Raw genomic sequence first — 17,971 nt, 5'->3', positions numbered from 1 at the left:
GATTTAACTAACACTGATGTTAGCAGCAAATCTGCTGAGCTGCGTACCTTGATCACAGCAGCTACTTCTTTTCGTATGACCCACAGATCTTGTGTAAACTTCCACATCTACCACAGGGGAAACAAAGAAAAAAAATTAAAATTTAACTACCCAATTTTACAGTGATACTTGGATTAGACAAATACATAGGGAGACAGAGCTCAAATTTGATTTGAATTTCCCTAACTTGAGAAGATTAAGGGATGATCTGATCACTTAAAATGACCAAAGGAGTTGTTAGAGTAAATGAAGAGAAACTATTTCCTCTGGTAAGGTGTGGGGAAGAGGAAGAGTTCGGAACAATGGAGCACAATCCTAAAATTAGATCTGACCATTTGGGAGCAAAGGCAGGAAACAATTTTTCAAAGGGTAATGGAAATCTAGAATTCTCTTCTCCAAGCGTTTGCTGGAAGTGAGTCTGACAGGTACAAAGCTGAGAATGAAAGATTTTTGTCAGATCCAAGCTTCTGCAGTTATCTATAGGACAGACAGGGTTCTGAGCTGTGAACATTCCTACGTTGCTTTAGTTCCCTGTGGTGGGTTTTGTAACCAGTTATAACTAAATCACCAAATTCACTAATAGGTAGGATATCAAGTACATTCTTTCCCAAGTATTTCTTCATCCCTACACTTCTCCTAATGACAATAGAAATGGGAGGCAAGGCACGTCTGAAAAGAAATAGGCCAAGTCTTCCTTTTTCTTGAAAAAAGCTGGAGGGACGAACTAATAGATACCTTCAAATAATGGAAAAAAATAAAACTTGATGTAATCACCAATCAAATAGGAAATTCAGGGGAAAATTCTTGACACAGTGGTTAGAATGTGAAATCTGCTACCACCGGGAGTGGTTGATGTGAACAGTTTAATTTAATAGGAGGCTAGATAAATACAAGTAGAAGAAAGGCGATAATACGGAGTGTGTTAGAGGAGGAAGATAGGAGGAAGCACACGTGAAGCATAAACATGGTAAAGGCCTTATTAGGCCAAATGGCCAGTTTTATTATGTATTCCATATATACTATGCAATATCTAGGTTCATAAACGTGATTGCAGTTTTCTATATATTCCATGGATACTCCCATTGTCTCCAAACATCCAGATTCGCTCTGTAATAAATTCAGAATGCTGGAGCTCAGTGCATTCCTCTAAAACTGTTGATTGGTTCTTCTACTTCGTAAATCAGCAAGATCAATTATCACATCATTAACAAATCCATTCATCACATGTATGTCGTTTGGATTTTTAAAAAAATGGCCTGGTCAATTAAAGATGCCTATAAAACGGACATGATAATACAATGCACATATTTTATATCTTGGAGAAGAGAAGTGGAGGGATTTTGGGAGAAAATACAAGAGTTTATGGCAAAAGCACTTGAAGACTGGGTTCCAAATACCTGAGTGAACAAAATTAAGGCAAGAATTGAAAGTAAGAGATTTTAGGATTGAAAGTAGTTTCAGAAATAGAAAGGGGTCCAGGCCAAGGAGAGATTTAAAAATGAAGATAAGAATTTTAAAATTCACAAGATATCAGATCATATGTTTGTGGTTTGCTTCAAAAACAAAACATCAGACACATCTGGACTGTTTCACAAAAATGGTGAACTAAATCAAAACTTGTTGTGACATTTGAAAATCATAGGCCAAGCATGTGAACTCTTTTTAAATGCAGGGTTAAAAGCAACAGAGATAATGGGAACTGCAGATGCTGGAGAATCCAAGATAACAAAGTGTGGGGCTGGATGAACACAGCAGGCCAAGCAGCATCTCAGGAGCACAAAAGCTGACCTTTCGGGCCTAGACCCTTCATCAGAAAAGGGGGATGGGGAGAGGGTTCTGAAATAAATAGGGAGAGAGGGGGAGGCGGACTGAAGATGGATAGAGGAGAAGATAGGTGGAGAGGAGAGTATGGGTCGGGAGGTAGGGAGGGGATAGGTCAGTCTGAGGAGGACGGACAGGTCGGGGGGGGGGCGGCGGGATGAGGTTAGTAGGTAGGAAATGGAGGTGCAGCTTGAGGTGGGAGGAGGGGATAGGTGAGAGGAAGAACAAGTTTGGAAGGCGGGGACGAGCTGGGCTGGTTTTGGGGTGCAGTGGGGGGAAAACAGGAGATTTTGAAGCTGGTGAAATTCACATTGATACCATTGGGCTGCAGGGTTCCCAAGCGGAATATGGAGTTGCTGTTCCTGCAATCTACTGGTGGTAACATTATGGCACTGCAGGAGGCCCAGAATGGACATGTCATCTAAGGAATGGGAGGCGGAGTAGAAATGGTTCGCGACTAGGAGGTGCAGTTGTTTACTGCGAATCGAGCGTAGGTGTTCTGTAACGTGGTCCCCAAGCCTCCACTTGGTTTCCCCAATGTAGAGGGAGCCACACTGTGTACAGCGGATGCAGTATGCCACATTGGCGGATGTGCAAGTGAACACCTGCTTGATATGAAATCTTGGGGCCTGGGATGGGGGTGAGGGAGGAAGTGTGGGGGCAAGTGTAGCACTTCCTGCGGTTGCAGGGGAAGGTGCCAGGTGTGGTGGGGTTGGAGGGGAGTGTGGAGCGAACAAGGGAGTCACGGAGAGAGTGGTCTCTCCGGAAGGCAGACAATTGTGGGGTTGGAAAAATGTCTTTAATGGTGGGGTCGGATTGTAGATGGCAGAAGTGTCGGAGGATGATGTGTTGTATCCAGAGGTTGGTGGGGTGGTATGTGAGGACTAGGGGGATTCTCTTTTGGCGGTTATTGCGAGGGCCGGGTGTGAGGGATGAGGTGCGGGAAATGCAGGAGACACAGTCGAGGGGTTTCTCGACCACTGCGGCGGTGGGGGGGGTAAATTTGCGGCCCTCGAAGAACAAGGACATCTGAGATGTGCGGGAGTGGAATGCCTCATCCTGGGAGCAAATGCAGCGGAGGCGAAGGAATTGGGAACCGGGGATAGAATTTTTGCAGGAAGGTGGGTGGGAGGTGGTGTATTCCAGGTAGCTGTGGGAGTCGGTGGGCTTGAAAACGGGTTAAAAGCATAATGTTTTAGATGTACAGCAAAGATGAACATGCAAAATTCCTAAATTACTTCACAACTTAACTTCATTATTTCAAAAGAACACCTGTTTATACAGTCTTACAACCTTAGAGCATCACAAAGCATTTTAACCAAGGAAGCATAATGTGGTAGCCAATGAGCGCAAAACAAGCTCTCACAAGTAGCAACGAGATATGAGTGGATAATCTCTCTCAGCGATGTTGGGTATAGGGATAAATAATGGCAGGGATTCCAGGGTGAACTCCATTTTCCTAATAGCAACACTACAGAAGAATTCCAGTAGGATTTTCTATGAGGGCAGACAGGGTTTTGGCTTAATGTCATATCTGGAAGATGGTAGCTCAACAGCGCAGTGTTCTTTCACACAAAGATGGAATATCAGTTTCCATAATTTCCAGTTTTCAAATTCTGTACCCATATTGGGTGACCTATGCTTTCAGGAAACACTCCAGATTTCTTTAGCCATTTCAATTTCGCTTTTATAGAACATTGACCAAAAGTTAAATCAGTAAAAGGATCTCCTTGCACTTCACTTCATAAAATTGCAGTAAAATATTACAGGTCAGCTCTTGTTCAACTTCTGATAGAAATGAAGATGCCAGAACTGAAGGTGGAAAGGAACATGTCAATGAACAGCAATAACCTCAGATCCATTAGGTCTCATATTTGATTCTGATGTTAGCACTCTTAGTCTGAGTGAGGAACGTATAGGTTCATGTGCTACTTCAGGCATTTCAACCCATAAATCCTGTGACGCATCCTCTACATCTTACGGGGGGAGTGCTGCACTGTTGAAACACTTTTTTGGAACAGTTAAACTTAACCCCCAGTCTGCCCTCATACAACAGATCCCATGGTACCAATTTGAGAAATTTCAGCGAGTTCTTCACCACGTCACAGAAAATATTTATGTTAACAAACATCACTAAAAAAGATATCTGCTAACCAACTTGCTGTTTGCTGGAGTTTGCTGCATGCAGCTTTACAACAATGACTACACTTCAAAAGTACTAGATTGGCTGTAAAATGCTTTGGTCATCACATGGTCATGAAAAGCGCTGTAGAAATGCACGTCTTTCTTACAATTTTATTTAGCTTAAATAAAGAAACAAGTGCTCATGTAACATTGGGGTACTCACAACAAAGTCCCTTCCTCTACACAGCACTTCAGCTGCAACTCCACTGTGCGGGCTGCAACTATCTTTCGGATACAACACATCACTGCTCAAACAAAAACAGAACATGTTACTCAAGTGTGGAGTAATAAAAATATATTTAGAAATACTTGAAGAACTAAAACAAAACAGTGAATTAGATAGGTCATGGCTCTTGACCTCAGTCTGAACATCCTGTCAACCGATTTCAAGCTCAAGCTCCCTTAGATCTTTAGGGTGAGTAACTACGTCACAGGTCTCATTACCCTGAAGGGCATCAGAAACTAGAGGCAAATTTAGGTGGAGAGATTAGACTGGGCATGTATTCCCCTCAGTATACAAGACTAAAAGGAGGGGGATGGGGGTGCAATGATCTAATTGAGTTACTTAAGATGAGTAAATGATAATATGATAAGCACAGCAGAGAGAAATTTACTTATATTCAGGGCTGCTCCTTGGAGGACGGCATAAAAATCAGAGCCAGGTCATTCAGGGATCAGGAAGCATTTGTTTATGCAAAAGAAGGTGGAAGATCAGAACCTTCTCACCAAAAAATGCCAGCAAGGGAGCAGGTACGAACATATAAAAATTAAAATTGATGCTTTTTCTTGGGTGAGCTTGTTAAGGAATATGGAACAACAGCCACAGTCTAATTGAATAGTGAAATAGACAGGACAGCCTCCTCCTGTTCCGACAGCAGACCAATGTTCTCTGGTGCTGCAGCCTTGACGTTGATAGTTAGAATTGTGGATATTACAGGCACTGAGCAGATCTTACTCCGAACAGTAATCAACTTCTTGCATGCTCTCTAAAAGGCTTCAATAATGGTATCCATTAACGTGCATTTCTGGTGTCTTTTGGATCGCAATTGTCCCAAAGAGTTTCAAACGGAAGAAACAGGCACTGCGTAGACAGTGAGGCAGGAATGTTGTGCAAAAGATATTTTTCATGTTAGGGACTTTAAAGATGAGCAGCAACAGCAAGTTGGAGTGGGTGGTGGAAAGAAGTACAGATTGTACAGTAAGCCCAGTTGACTCTGAAGAGACTGCAAATTAGTAACATCCCTCCATGCAATGCATTTCCAAACCAGGCACTCCAAACTAGGAGACTCTTGCTCAGAATTTCAAGGAACTCACCCTTCAGTATGTTGCACAACTTACTGTCTCAAGTTACCCATGCCTAGTTATATGCGATCAGTAAATTTAAACCGCAAATCATGACATACGAAAGGTATCATTGATCGTTAAGGGACCTGCTCAAGTGATAGATAGGGTACCCCATGCTCATCCAACCTAAAAACAGACTGTAAAATTTGTTCTAGTATCTAATTTAATGGGGCTCATTAACAGTATCAATGTAATTGTTAAGCTGAAAATTCTTATGGACAAGATCAAGACCTCAAGCCATCATATTCAGCTCCAAGTAAATATCTCATAACAAATTAAATAAATTAATATAGGGTCTGGGAGGAAATAAAGTTCGCTGGAGAACAAGGGCTCTTCCACTGATGTATTCTGGTTCAAAGATGATCATATTTGGTCAGCCACAAATACGCATTTTGTCAAAGAGCATCTTGCACTAATTGAATGGTTACTGAGTTATCACCAGTACGTACCTTTTAACGACCCAGCAACCCTGAACCAACATGGCCACTTGCTGAATACAGCGTAGGACTGCTGTGGAATCAACTCCTGATCCTAGAAGGCCCATCAGATTTGCAAACTGTACAACTTTCACTATGTCGGGAGGGAAGAGACAGAAATAATGTCCATTAGATATAAAACTGTGCACATAAAATAACCCTTGTGTTCAACTTACTGTGGCCAATGTCATCGGCAGACCACAATGTAAGTATACACAAAAAGATCTCATTTTGCTTGATAAAATTCAAATCAAATAATAGAGTGAACTTATAAAATGTGCAACGGACACACAATCTTGTTCACTGCGAGAGTTTCTGTGAATACCAGACATGTGCTCCCAGGACTCCATGCATGAAGGGTAGGAATTAGAAAGCTCTGTAAAAATCATTCTTTATCAGCTCAATACTACAACAACTTGCACTTACACAGTGCCTTTGATGTAGTAAAACATCCCTAGGCCCTTCACAGGAATGCTATTAGATAACGTGACACTGAGCCACATTAGGAGATATCAGACAGCTTTGTCAGAGATAGATTTTAAGACGCATCTTAAAAGAGGAAAGCTGTAGGGAGGCAATTCCAGACCTTCGGCCTGAGCAAAGTAAAAGGCACAGCTGCTAACAGTGGATTGATTAAAACGAGGAATGTACAAGAAGTGAGAAATTAGAGCAGTACAGAGATTTGTACGTGCTGTACAGACAGAGGAGACTACAGAGATAGGGACGGACAAGGCCACGGAGGAAGGTAAGTAAATGCACATTGTAGATTTGAGGTGGTGTTGGCTTATAAGTCAATGTGGTCATGCAGCAGAGGAGTGATTCGTGAACAGGGCTTGGTGCAAGTTTGAAAATGTACAGCAGAGCATTAGCTCAATTTTTCAGGGACAAATTGGGATGCCAGACAGGAGTGTAGATGTGCATTTGGGCAGTGCAAGAAACAAATCAATCGCCAGAAAGTAGCAAACCACTCACCATTCTTCATCAGCGTCCTGACTTGATCTGCGAGGGGAAGAGTTCGTAGCTGAGCCATTGACAGCACATTACTGGGGGCCAGAGGGACCTTCCTGCAAAGAAAATCAATATTGCTGAATCTCTGAATAACACAGCTTTACCTGCAAAGATTGTCAAATCAGAGAATGATTTTAGAAACTAGAACTCTTGCAGGAAAGTAGCATTATAATTCAATATGGGTTTGAGCCCAGCAGGTTATGAAGGAAAAGAGTTGACTTACGATTCCTCTTCTTCAACCAGAGGCATCAACATGGACAAATATTCACTGCAGAGAGAGAGAGAGGAAATGCTGTTTGAACAGAAGGAAAGACTCACATTCACACAGCAGTCTTCACAACTTGATCGGGATTTTTAAAGCTTGAATCAAGATTTGAAGAAGTAGAAACCATGCTTGCAAACCTGATGCAGGTTAACAAATTACTAAGATGGTGAATCAGGCAGGTTAATCTACCGCTTTAAAAAACTCTCGGGGGAGATTAAATCATGCAATATACTGCAAATGGCAAAGTGATTAAAGATATTATTTCTTCGTAATGGTGTATGATTGCAGAAAAAGCGTGGGTGAATAGGAAAGAAAAGAGCCTTACAAACAGTTATTGTCAAAAAGGATGAGAGTCCAGCTAGAAACTATAAAACTCATTCCATGATAACTGGACTACATGTAGTTTTAGTGAACTCTCATGCCATTCAAGAGATGCAGGAAAAATTAGCCAGGGGTTCATTTCCTGATAATTATCCAGTGAAAGGGGATGGGGCTCAACAATGGGTGATCCTACAGTTGGGCTGCTTGCCAATACTAATTATCCAGACTAATTATGCATTTAAATATGCTATATAAATGTTACAATGAAGAACATACTAAAGCATTTCACAGTCAATAAAATAATTTAAAAAAGAGTCGCAACTGCTGTTAAGAAATGCAGCAGTCAAACTCGCACAAACAGCAATGGGATAATGGCCAAAGTAATCTGATTTCTGAGGGTCACCGGACCCAAAACGCTAACTCTATTTTCTCCTTCACACATGCTGCCAGACTTGCTAAGCTTTTCCAGCAACTTTGTTTTTGAATCTATTTTCTGCTGTTGGTTCAGGAATAAATGCTCACCAGAAGAGGAGGAAGAAGAGTGCCCTGGGACATCTGATGTCCAGTCTGACAGCAAAGGGAGGGCGTCATTTTAATAACACAAGTTAGACGAGGCGTTCAGCGCTCAGCACTCTCAAGCTGCAAAAGTATGCAACCGCAGCAAGTATAAAATACACAGGAGGAAGGAAGCTCAACTAAAGCCACAGCTTAGAAGCCTGGCTCACAGTGTAGCATCAATAAATGCTGGGTACCAAGAAAATAATTTAATTTGTTGGATCTATTTGGGAGATAAGTAATTTTTTTGTTCCTGCTCTTCCTAGGCCTTGCACTACTTCCACTCTACCTGCTGACAGCTTATCTGTGAGCAAGTGAAGAAACAGCTGCTCTCTCTAAATCCCTAAGCCCCTGAAAATGGATTCTTGTCAGTTTTCTGATTCCCACCACATTGTGTTTCAAGCTGGCAAATCATGATTGGTGGGATTTTCTGCTGGTTTCAGCACTTTCGAGTTCGGAGGTGGGAACTGGCAAGAGGAACAACAGACACCCACAAGTGCATTAACAGCTGCTTCAGCAGCTTGGGGATTGGGTGATTTGACAAATCACTGCTGATTTGGGATCAGAACCCCTGGATCATGCAAAAACGGATATCTTAGTGTCAGTCAAAACGAGTGATTAAAATTTAGATTTTTTGTTAAAAGAGTAGGAACTGCCTCCTAATAGAAATAGGTTGTAAGTTTATTGAAAACACAGCACAATCATTGTAACTCTCCATTCCCATTCTGAGTTCTATCTTCTACGCTGTCCCATCGAAACTCAACGCAAGCTTGAGAAACAGGCACCTCACTTTCTGATTAGGCTTTGACAACTATTCAAACTCAATACTCAGGTCAAGTTTCAAATAGTACCCATTGTTTCAATTTATCTTGACATAGGTGCTTGTAATGATTGCTGTTGCCATTTTCATCTGCTCCAAACACAGAAACTACAAGCGGATCTAGGTCTACATCCACCTTTTCTCCCTTGCCCACCACCACCTTTGGATCTTATTCCTCATCCACCATATCTCAGATCTTCTCTTCTGCTCTTTTGCCCCCTCCCACCTTTCACTGCACCTTCACTTGTTTAAAACAGTTACATTTTTCACTTTTCCAAGTTTTAATCAAAAGTAATTGATTACAAACATCAACCCCTTGTTTCTCTCCATTGATATGCTTAACCAGTTGTATGTTTCCAGGATTTTGAGATTTTATTTCTAATTTCCAGTGTCCACAGTATTGTGCGTTTAGACACATTAAAAAAGGATGTGTTTTACAGGGGTTGAGATGAAGTGATATCATCTATATCTAAAGTAATTGACCCTTGCAGATGCCCAGCTCATACCTTGGGGATTTAGTTAACTCGGTTGTCTCCAACATGCCAGCCAGCTGACTGAAAAGATATTGCCGCTCGTGCTCAGACCGGCTGTCCTGTATACACAACACACACATCATCAGTAACCCCGATACACACACAGAAAGCGCTGCCACCTTGTGCCTATCACAGACACAGGAAGCACTGCCCTCTTGTGTCCAGTTCTAACTGTACAGTACAACATAGAGACGACACAATGCTATGTCAAAAACACTGGAAGGTACTTACTGAACCGTTTTACTATATTTAACAATGGCAAGATTTGCTAGTTTCAGAGCAAACCCAGAATTATAGAACTTTACTGGGAGCAGGTGCTGGCATGTATGTAAAACATTTGCATGCATCACCGTCAGTAAATCTTTACTGCACGCTTAAAAGATTCTGAAGTAATTTCTGGAATTTACTAAGAATGGCACATGACTACTTAAGTAGATTGGGGCAATTCATTTCCTAATGCAGGGGAGATGAATTGAAACAGGCAGGTGGGTAACAGCTTTCGACAATCAAACCCCAACAAGATATGCCCCGTTTACTGGTGACGATGCAGATACCAATCATTTGGTTCGACCAGTCTACCTGGTTTTTATGCTCCACGCTAAAGTTAAATAACTTTAGTCATATTCACAGTATGAGTTAATTCCCTTTTCTGGCTCTCGTCTGTTTCAAGTGTAAGCTAGGAAAGAGAGTAGGCCATTCGGCTCTTAAAGCCTGCTCCGCCATAAGATCATGGCTGATCTGAAAATGTATGTGGTAGAATATATTCAAAAGCAAATATGAATTATTGGCCTAATGGGGGCAGAGGTTATCAAACTGTTATATTTTCAACAGGAGAGCAACTAAACCCACATGGTGGAAGGAGACAGCAGACCAACAGCAACCCTGGGCTTGTTTTACCTTCAAGTTTACACACGCCTCATGAAAACGGCACCTTGACTGGAAATAGACTCCTGTTGGCTGGAGGAGTCTGACATTCTCACGCTAAAGGGTGCAGGTTCATGGCTTGAAGTGAGTACAAACATATCTAACAGTGTCAAGCTTGTACAATTTCAAAAGATCAAGAGCTAATAGTTTAGCAAACAAGGCAAGCAAAATGAACACATTCAGAAGCCTAAAATAAACAGGGAATAGGAGTCATGGAGAATCTAGGACAGAACTCCAATTCTTTGTGATTAGTATTTAGGAAAGTGACAATAATATTTATAAAACAAAATTAAATTGTTTTAAAGTGATGACAACACCTTAACACAAATCTACTTTAAATAAAATTGTGGGATGTAGGAAATAAATTTTAAAAAGCAAGTTTTTTTAAAATAAAAGTCTTGTTTTGACAATAAGAGGACAGAGAGACTGTAAACCTTCCAGGGACACATCATTCAGCGCACCTTCACACCACAGTAATGGAGGTGATACCAGGGCTCTTCTGCCTGTTTCTTCTGCAGGAACTCGTAAGACTGGATACGACGCTGTCGAGCTTGCTCACTCTCCGGACGTGAGAAACGAACCTAAGGAGATCATGAGAAAGATGGTTCCTGATTACACGTGTAACTAAGCTCAGAATTGAATAGATTACACACTAAACAACCATAGGACATTGCACTAGCTTTGGGAAACCACAATGTAGAATATTTCACTTGGATTTTGGTTGTAATACTTGATGAAACAAGTTATTGATTTCATACCGTGAATATAACAACTTGCATACGTCCAGCACCTTTAACAGTTCTTTTTTTCATTACTGCGATGGGAGTGTCTCTGGCAAAGCCAGCCTTCACTGATCATCTCTAATTGCCCTTGAGACAAGGTTATGGATCAACAGCGAGTGACTCACCTCCTGATTCCTGAAAACTTGTCCAGCATCTGCAAGGATCAAGTCAGAAATGTGATGGAATACTCCTCACTTGTGTGAATGAATGCAGCTCCAACAATACAAGAAGCTTAACACCATCCAGAACAAAGTAACCTGCTTGATTGGCATGCATCCACATTCACTCCCTTTACCACTGAAGTTCAGCAGCAGTGATGTGTACTATCAAAAGATGCACTGCAGAAATTCACCAAAGTTACTTGATAGCACCTTCCAAACTCTCAACCACAACTGTCTGGAAGGAAATGGGAGGCAGATACAGGGGAGCACTACCACCTGTATATTCTGTTCCAAGCTGCTCAGCATCCTGACTCGGCAATATGTTGCAGTTCTTTCACAGCTGCTGGGTCAAAATCCTGGAACTTTTTACCAAAATGAATTGTGCATGTAACCTACACTAAATGGTCAGCAGGCTGGTCAATGCCGCCTTCCCTTTTAGGAGTGATTAACCCCTCAAGCATAGAGTTGAAATTAACTTTTCACATTGGAAAGACAACTAGTGAAGTGCCACAAGGGCCTCAATTATTTACCACCTATTTAATGACTGATACAAACATAGGTGGGAAGGCATGTTGTGATGAGGACATAAGGAATTGGGAAAGAGAATGGTTGAGGAAACGGGCAAAAGCTTGGCAGATGGAGTTTAATGTAGGAAGGTACGAAGTCGTACATTTTGGTAGGAAGAATCACATGACAGACTATTATTTACATGCATAGAGATGCTAAAAATGTGCTAGAGGGCTCTGGGTGTTCTTTTGCATGAAACACAAAGAGTTAGTGTGCAGCTGTATCAAGTAATTATGAAGGCAAATGGAATTAATGCTTAATTGCTAGGGGATTGTATTTAAAAATAAGGAAGTCTGTGTTATACCAGTACAGAATGTTGATAAGGCCGTGCCTGAAGTGCTGCATGCAGTTTCTGGATTAAAGAAAGGATACACTAACGTCAGAGACCATTCAAAAAAGATTTACTAGGCTGGTTCCTGGGATGAAAAGACTGACTTATCAACAATAGTTAAAGAGATTAGATTTTGGTGCGCTGTATTTTAGAAAAATTATGGGTGACCTTACTGAAACATAAAAGATCTGGAGGAATCTTGTCAGGGTAGATGTAAACATATTCCTATTAGTAGGGAAATCTAAATCCAGGGGGACAGAGTTACAGAATTAGGCACATTTATTTAAAACTAGATATGAAGGAATTTCTTCGCTCAGAGGGTAATGAATGCCTGGAATTCAGAGTGTTTGGAGGCTAGATCATTGAATGAGCTTAAAGAAGAGACAAATAGATTTTTGAAATATCAAGGAGTTGAAGACTATTAGGGGCTGGTACATAACAGTTGAGGAGTGAGGCAGATTGGCTATGATTTTTTAAGAATAGCAGGGCAGGGCTGAGGGAAACAAATGTCCAACCGATATATGTTGTATTGTGTTCAAGGGCAATTAGGGATTGTGGGGGCAATAAATGTTGGTCCAACCAATGAAGCCCACATCCACTGAATGAAATTTAAGGAGGATCGTATATTGCTTTGTGCTTTCTTACTTTGAGCAGTTGTACAGTACATTGGTGAGTCCACTACTGGAATACTGCATTCTATTCTGGTCTCCCTGCTATAGGAAACATGTTGTGAAACATGAAGGGGTTCAGAAAAGATTTACAAGGAATGTTGCCAGGACTGGGAGGTTATCCTGGCAGGGTTTGACCTATAGGGAGGGGCTGACTAGGCTGCAGCTACTTTTCCTAGAGCATCAGAGGCTGAAGGGTGACCTTATACAGGTTTATAAAATCATAAGGAGCATGGATAAAGTGAATTGCCAAGTTCTTTCTTGCAGGGTATGGGAGGCCAAAACTGGACACCATAGGTTTAAAGTGCGAGGGGAAAGATTAAAAAAAGGACCCTAGGGCAAATTGTTCATGCAGAGGCTGGTACATGTGTGGAATGAGCTGCCAGAGGAAGTGGTGGAGGCTGGTTCTATTACAAGATTTAAAAGACACCTAGATGGGTACATGAATAGGAAGGGTTTAGAGGGGCCAAATGCTGGCAAATGAGACTAGATTAATTTAGGATATCTGGTCGGTATGGACGAGTTGGACTGAAGGGCCTGTTTCAGTACTGTACTTTGCTATGACTCTACATCATACGTACTGACACCCACAGGCATCCTTCATTGGGTTACTGGCAGTGTGTATGCATAAACAGTGCATGCCAGAAGACTATTTGACTACAGAGGAATTCAGCTGAAATCAATTTTCGCCAAGTACACACAACACAAGCACAAATATTAGGGGCGGCATGGTGGCTCAGTGGTTCGTACTGCTGCCTCACAGCATCGGAGTTCAATTCCAGCCTTGAGCGACTGTCTGTGTGGAGCTTGCGTGCTCTCCCCATGTCTGCGTGTGTTTCCTCTGGGTGCTCCGGTTTCCTCCCACAGTCTAAAGATGTGCAGGCGAGGTGGATTGGCCATGCTAAATTGCCCATAGTGTTCAGGGATGTACAGATTAGGTGGGTTATGGGGAATGGGTCTGGCTGGGGTGCTGAGGGTCAGTGTGGCCTTGTTGGGTCAAAGGGCCTGTTTCCACACTGGAGGGATTCTATGATCTTCCATGAAATAGTCACCAAGGATACTTATCATCATGAGTGGAATCCCTTGCATTGAAAGTCCATTAACTAGTCTATTCACGATCAGTCCAACATGAGACCTACTGTTCTGCAAACAAACTTGCATTTACTTAGCATCTTCCATATTCTCAGAACTATCCAAAGTGCTCCAGAGCCAAGGACAGTCATTCCTCCAGATCGGCAGGATTCCTTCCCTGAGAACGCCACGAATGATGGAATTCTTGGTTGCGGAGCTTGTTTAAAAGTAAGTTAAAATTGAAGAGCATCGTGTTTTGCCTGCAGATGTTGAATTTGGTTGTAACTTATGTTTTGGTACAGGTAGGCAAATTCACGATGCGCTATTTCACAGATATAGATGATTTACTATAACTATTATTGAAACTATTTACAGTACATTTGGCTTATTTTCTAGCACTCAAAATGACACTGCTTTAAAAAGTCTCAACAACCAAAGGATAAGCAGCTTAGATAATGTATGGATGAAAAGAATCTTTGCATTCAGCAAGCAATGATAAAAATCAGGCAGAATTCCAAGCAAAAGTGTTTCTTTGAAAAGTCACTCTTGTTTTCTTTGGTACAGACAGTCCACGGCTGGTGAACAGATTCCATTCAAGTCCATTCACAAGCTGACATATAAGTAAGTCGGAACAAATTGCAGGATAATATAAAATTGCTGTTCCCAAGTACGAGGAAACATTGATATGCTGGATCTTTAAAATTAAACCCTCGTACGGGACTGCATTTGTATGAACAAGCATTTAGTAAGTCAGACGCTCATGAATCAGGGATGCCTTGTACAGTGGTAATGAATTAGGCTCCACTTACAGTGATCTGCTTAACGTCATCTTCAGCCTCATCCTGAGAAGAGTCACCAGCTGCAGGAGAATAAGAACATTGCACATTACTTAAGAATTTGATATTAGCAGATCACTGCCATCAGTTGCTGATCTCGATTCCTCCATAGCCTAACACACTATTCTCCCAGTGAAGAGAGTCTATTTGAGGGGTTTCAAATAGATTTGCAGCGAAGAAACAGACCTTCAATGCAACGCTCTACACCTCACTATTAGCTTATTATTATGTTCTTATTATACTGTTCCATTTTTGTTCTGTTTATCTAATATTCTCTTAAATGTATTGATACTACTTGTCTTAAATACTTCTTAGTAAAGATGTTTTTCTTGATTTCCCGATTAGATTTACTACCGATAATCTTATATTTTGCACTTTTGGCCTCTCCCCAAGAAGGTAAACATTTTCTCCAAGTCTAACCCTTTCATGACCTCAAACAGGTCACCCCTCAGTCTTCTCTCTTTGAGGGGAAAAAGGATCCCAGCCTAGTGAGTCTTTTCTGGTAACTAAGAACCTCAGTGTTGGTACTATTCTTGAAGTTTGAAAACACTTTGAGTTAATCTTTCTTGATAGGAAACCAAAGGCTCACATTTAGAGAGCTCAGGAAACCTCACACAGAAGCTCTGCATTTGACAATTTACACTGGCTGATGTTTAGAATATTCTGTTGTCCAGTCTGTTGTTGAGGTCCCTTCTTAGCCCCTCGACAGGTCGATTCAATGAAGCACAAACTGTTGATCAAGTCTGACCCAATTTCTTACCTTCATTTGCAGCTTCTCTCTCCCTGTGTTTTGCATCTGCTTTATCCAGGTAGGAGAAACTTGGTCTCAGCTGTAGTATTCCATGTAACGGAGTGATGTGTAGCTCTCCTGTCACACAATGTTGGGAGAGAAAAAGCTAATAAAAAGCATCCACAGATTGGGTGATTGCCAGGAAAATAAACTCCTTAAAATAACACTGTGTGCCGTCAGTAACTGATTGCAGAATGATGTTTCAGTCTGATGTGACAGTGAGGAATTGATGGACATTGTGTATATGCCAGCACTCCTTTGTACTACATGCACTGTTGAAAAGGCTTTTTGCTTTAATCACATACTTACACCATTTCCCTTGAAATTCTGTCCTCACATTACTCACTGCAGATGTTAAAGAAAGGAATTGCAGTTATATGGTACCTTTTGTGACCGTGGGACATTCCAAAGTGCCTTATTAACAATGAAGTACTTTTTGAAGTACAGTCATTCTTGTCATGCAAAAACGTTGCACATTGAACCATGTATGCCTTCTAAGGTGGCTTTCTACCCATGTTAATGAAGATAATTATTCCACAGCCAACATCACAGATTATCTGGAGACATTGAGAGGATGTGGGTGGGGATAAGGGGAGCAGGATCAGCAAGAGTGATCGAGGGTGGGGGTCAGCGAAAGCAATGTGGAGGTCAGTGATCAATGAGAATGGATATAATACTTAGTGGAATTTTAAACTTCCTGGGTAATTAATGCTCATTGTGTTGGGACTGCCAAGAGGTGATGGGCAGTGTATTTCAAGTTATGTCCAAAAAACAGAAGATCTGGCCCGAGGGGAAGGTGATACATTAGCCTAGTCTGCAATCCCACAATTGAATATTTTAAATTTCCTGTTGCCACAGGTTATGATCAAACTGAATGCACCCTGACTTACTTGCTTCTGGACCTGAATAACCAGAGAAAGAACTGGCACACAGACATAGGTTTGTCTTGCGCATTGGACCTTGAACAAGAGTAAATGCAGCCACGAATCAACACAACTTTCTCCTAAGACCTTTGTAATAAACATATCCCTTTCCTTAATCCACTTGCACCTAATGTTCAGCAAAAGATGGATCCATTTCCCTCACCTTTCCTGTAGATTGCAGCAGCGTATCGGGAGGTGTTGACAGCAGATTGAATGGATGAGAAGATCTGTTTGTCCATGAGTTTGCTGGAGATGGGAAGATTAGAAAGTTTCAGAGATCAATACACTGTTGAAGCCAAACTAACAGCAGCAGCTGTCAGATTGTAAACTTAAGGAAAGAAAACGGAGGTTTGCTGCCAGAACCAAGATATTAACACTGCTGTGATAGAGTTTACTTCTCTTACAGGCAAAATGTCCCTATCCTATTGTTACTTACGTTGCATAGGTACTTCCAGAGTCATCAGTACAGGTCCCATCAACATTGAGCGCAATCTGTTCCCCTTTGCTCCGACAGTAGTTGGGACTCACTGTATCAATCGCCATTTCCAGCTCAACCTGTGCACAGACGCAAGTGAGAATCAGTAAGATCACAGCCTAATCTGGAAGTGATATCTAATAAGGCTACATACATCCTTAGAAACAATACAGAATGTGTAGCCAGAAACAGGCCATTCAGCCCAATTGGTCGAAATCAGCATTTACATCTTACATGAGCTTCCACCCACTCCCCTTCAAATCACCCTATCAGCATGTCCTCCTCCTCCTCCTTTCTCCCTCAAACATGCCAGTGAAAGCTGTCACCTACCCAGGCCCTAGGCTGCAGAATTCCCTCCCTAAATTATTATATGTTTCGAACCTCCTTAAAACCCAACTACAAAAATAACCGAGATTTTGGTTATTCACCTTAACTTTATGTGTTTTTTTTCTTTATTCATTCACAGGATGAGGGCATTGCTGGCTAGGCAACATTTACTGCTGATCCATTCAGTTAAGAATCAACCACATTGCTGAGAGTCTGGAATCACATGATGGCCAGACCAGGTAAGGATGGCAGTTTCCTTCCCTAAAGGACACTAGTGAACCAGATGGGCTTTTCCTGGCAAGCAGCAATGCATTCACAGTCATTGTTAGACTTTTAATTCCAGATATTTTATTGAATTCAAATTCCACCATTTGCCATGGTGGGATTCGAACGTTATCTGGGTCTCTGGATTAACAGTCCAGCGATAATACCACTAGGCCATTGCCTCCAAAGTGACTTGGTGTCATGTTTTGTTTGATAATGCTTCAGTGCAGTATCACAGGACATTTTGTATCAGAGATCATGGGAACTGCAGATGCTGAGATAACAAAGTGTGGGACCTGGATGAACACAGCAGGCCAAGCAGCATCTTATGAGCACAAAAGCTGACAGTTCGGGCCTAGACCCTCCAGTAGAAGGCTCTAGGCCCGAAACGTCAGCTTTTGTGCTCCTAAGATGCTGCTTAGCCTGCTGTGTTCATCCACCTCCCCACTTTGTTATCACAGGACATTTTGCAAGGTTAATAGCACT

General features: G+C 41.6%; 1 protein-coding gene across 4 annotated transcripts in view; it reads right to left on the bottom strand.

Annotated features, from left to right (window-relative positions):
- The window catches only part of polr3e (polymerase (RNA) III (DNA directed) polypeptide E), a 65,530-nt gene that overhangs the window by 29,474 nt on the left and 18,085 nt on the right, over positions 1-17,971 (bottom strand). For all 4 annotated transcript variants that reach the window (XM_048552608.2, XM_048552609.2, XM_048552607.2 and 1 more), the window contains 11 exons: positions 16,856-16,974; positions 16,583-16,665; positions 15,467-15,574; positions 14,680-14,729; positions 10,752-10,871; positions 9,340-9,425; positions 7,096-7,140; positions 6,837-6,928; positions 5,838-5,958; positions 4,208-4,289; positions 48-107 (listed from right to left, as the gene is read on the bottom strand). In XM_048552608.2, coding sequence (XP_048408565.1) covers positions 48-107; positions 4,208-4,289; positions 5,838-5,958; positions 6,837-6,928; positions 7,096-7,140; positions 9,340-9,425; positions 10,752-10,871; positions 14,680-14,729; positions 15,467-15,574; positions 16,583-16,665; positions 16,856-16,974 — 966 coding nt within the window. The remainder of the gene's footprint in view (positions 1-47; positions 108-4,207; positions 4,290-5,837; positions 5,959-6,836; positions 6,929-7,095; positions 7,141-9,339; positions 9,426-10,751; positions 10,872-14,679; positions 14,730-15,466; positions 15,575-16,582; positions 16,666-16,855; positions 16,975-17,971) is intronic.

This window comes from Stegostoma tigrinum, chromosome 23, assembly GCF_030684315.1.
Source record: "Stegostoma tigrinum isolate sSteTig4 chromosome 23, sSteTig4.hap1, whole genome shotgun sequence".
NCBI classification, from domain to species: domain Eukaryota; kingdom Metazoa; phylum Chordata; class Chondrichthyes; order Orectolobiformes; family Stegostomatidae; genus Stegostoma; species Stegostoma tigrinum.
This window is presented reverse-complemented; position numbering and strand designations above follow the sequence as displayed.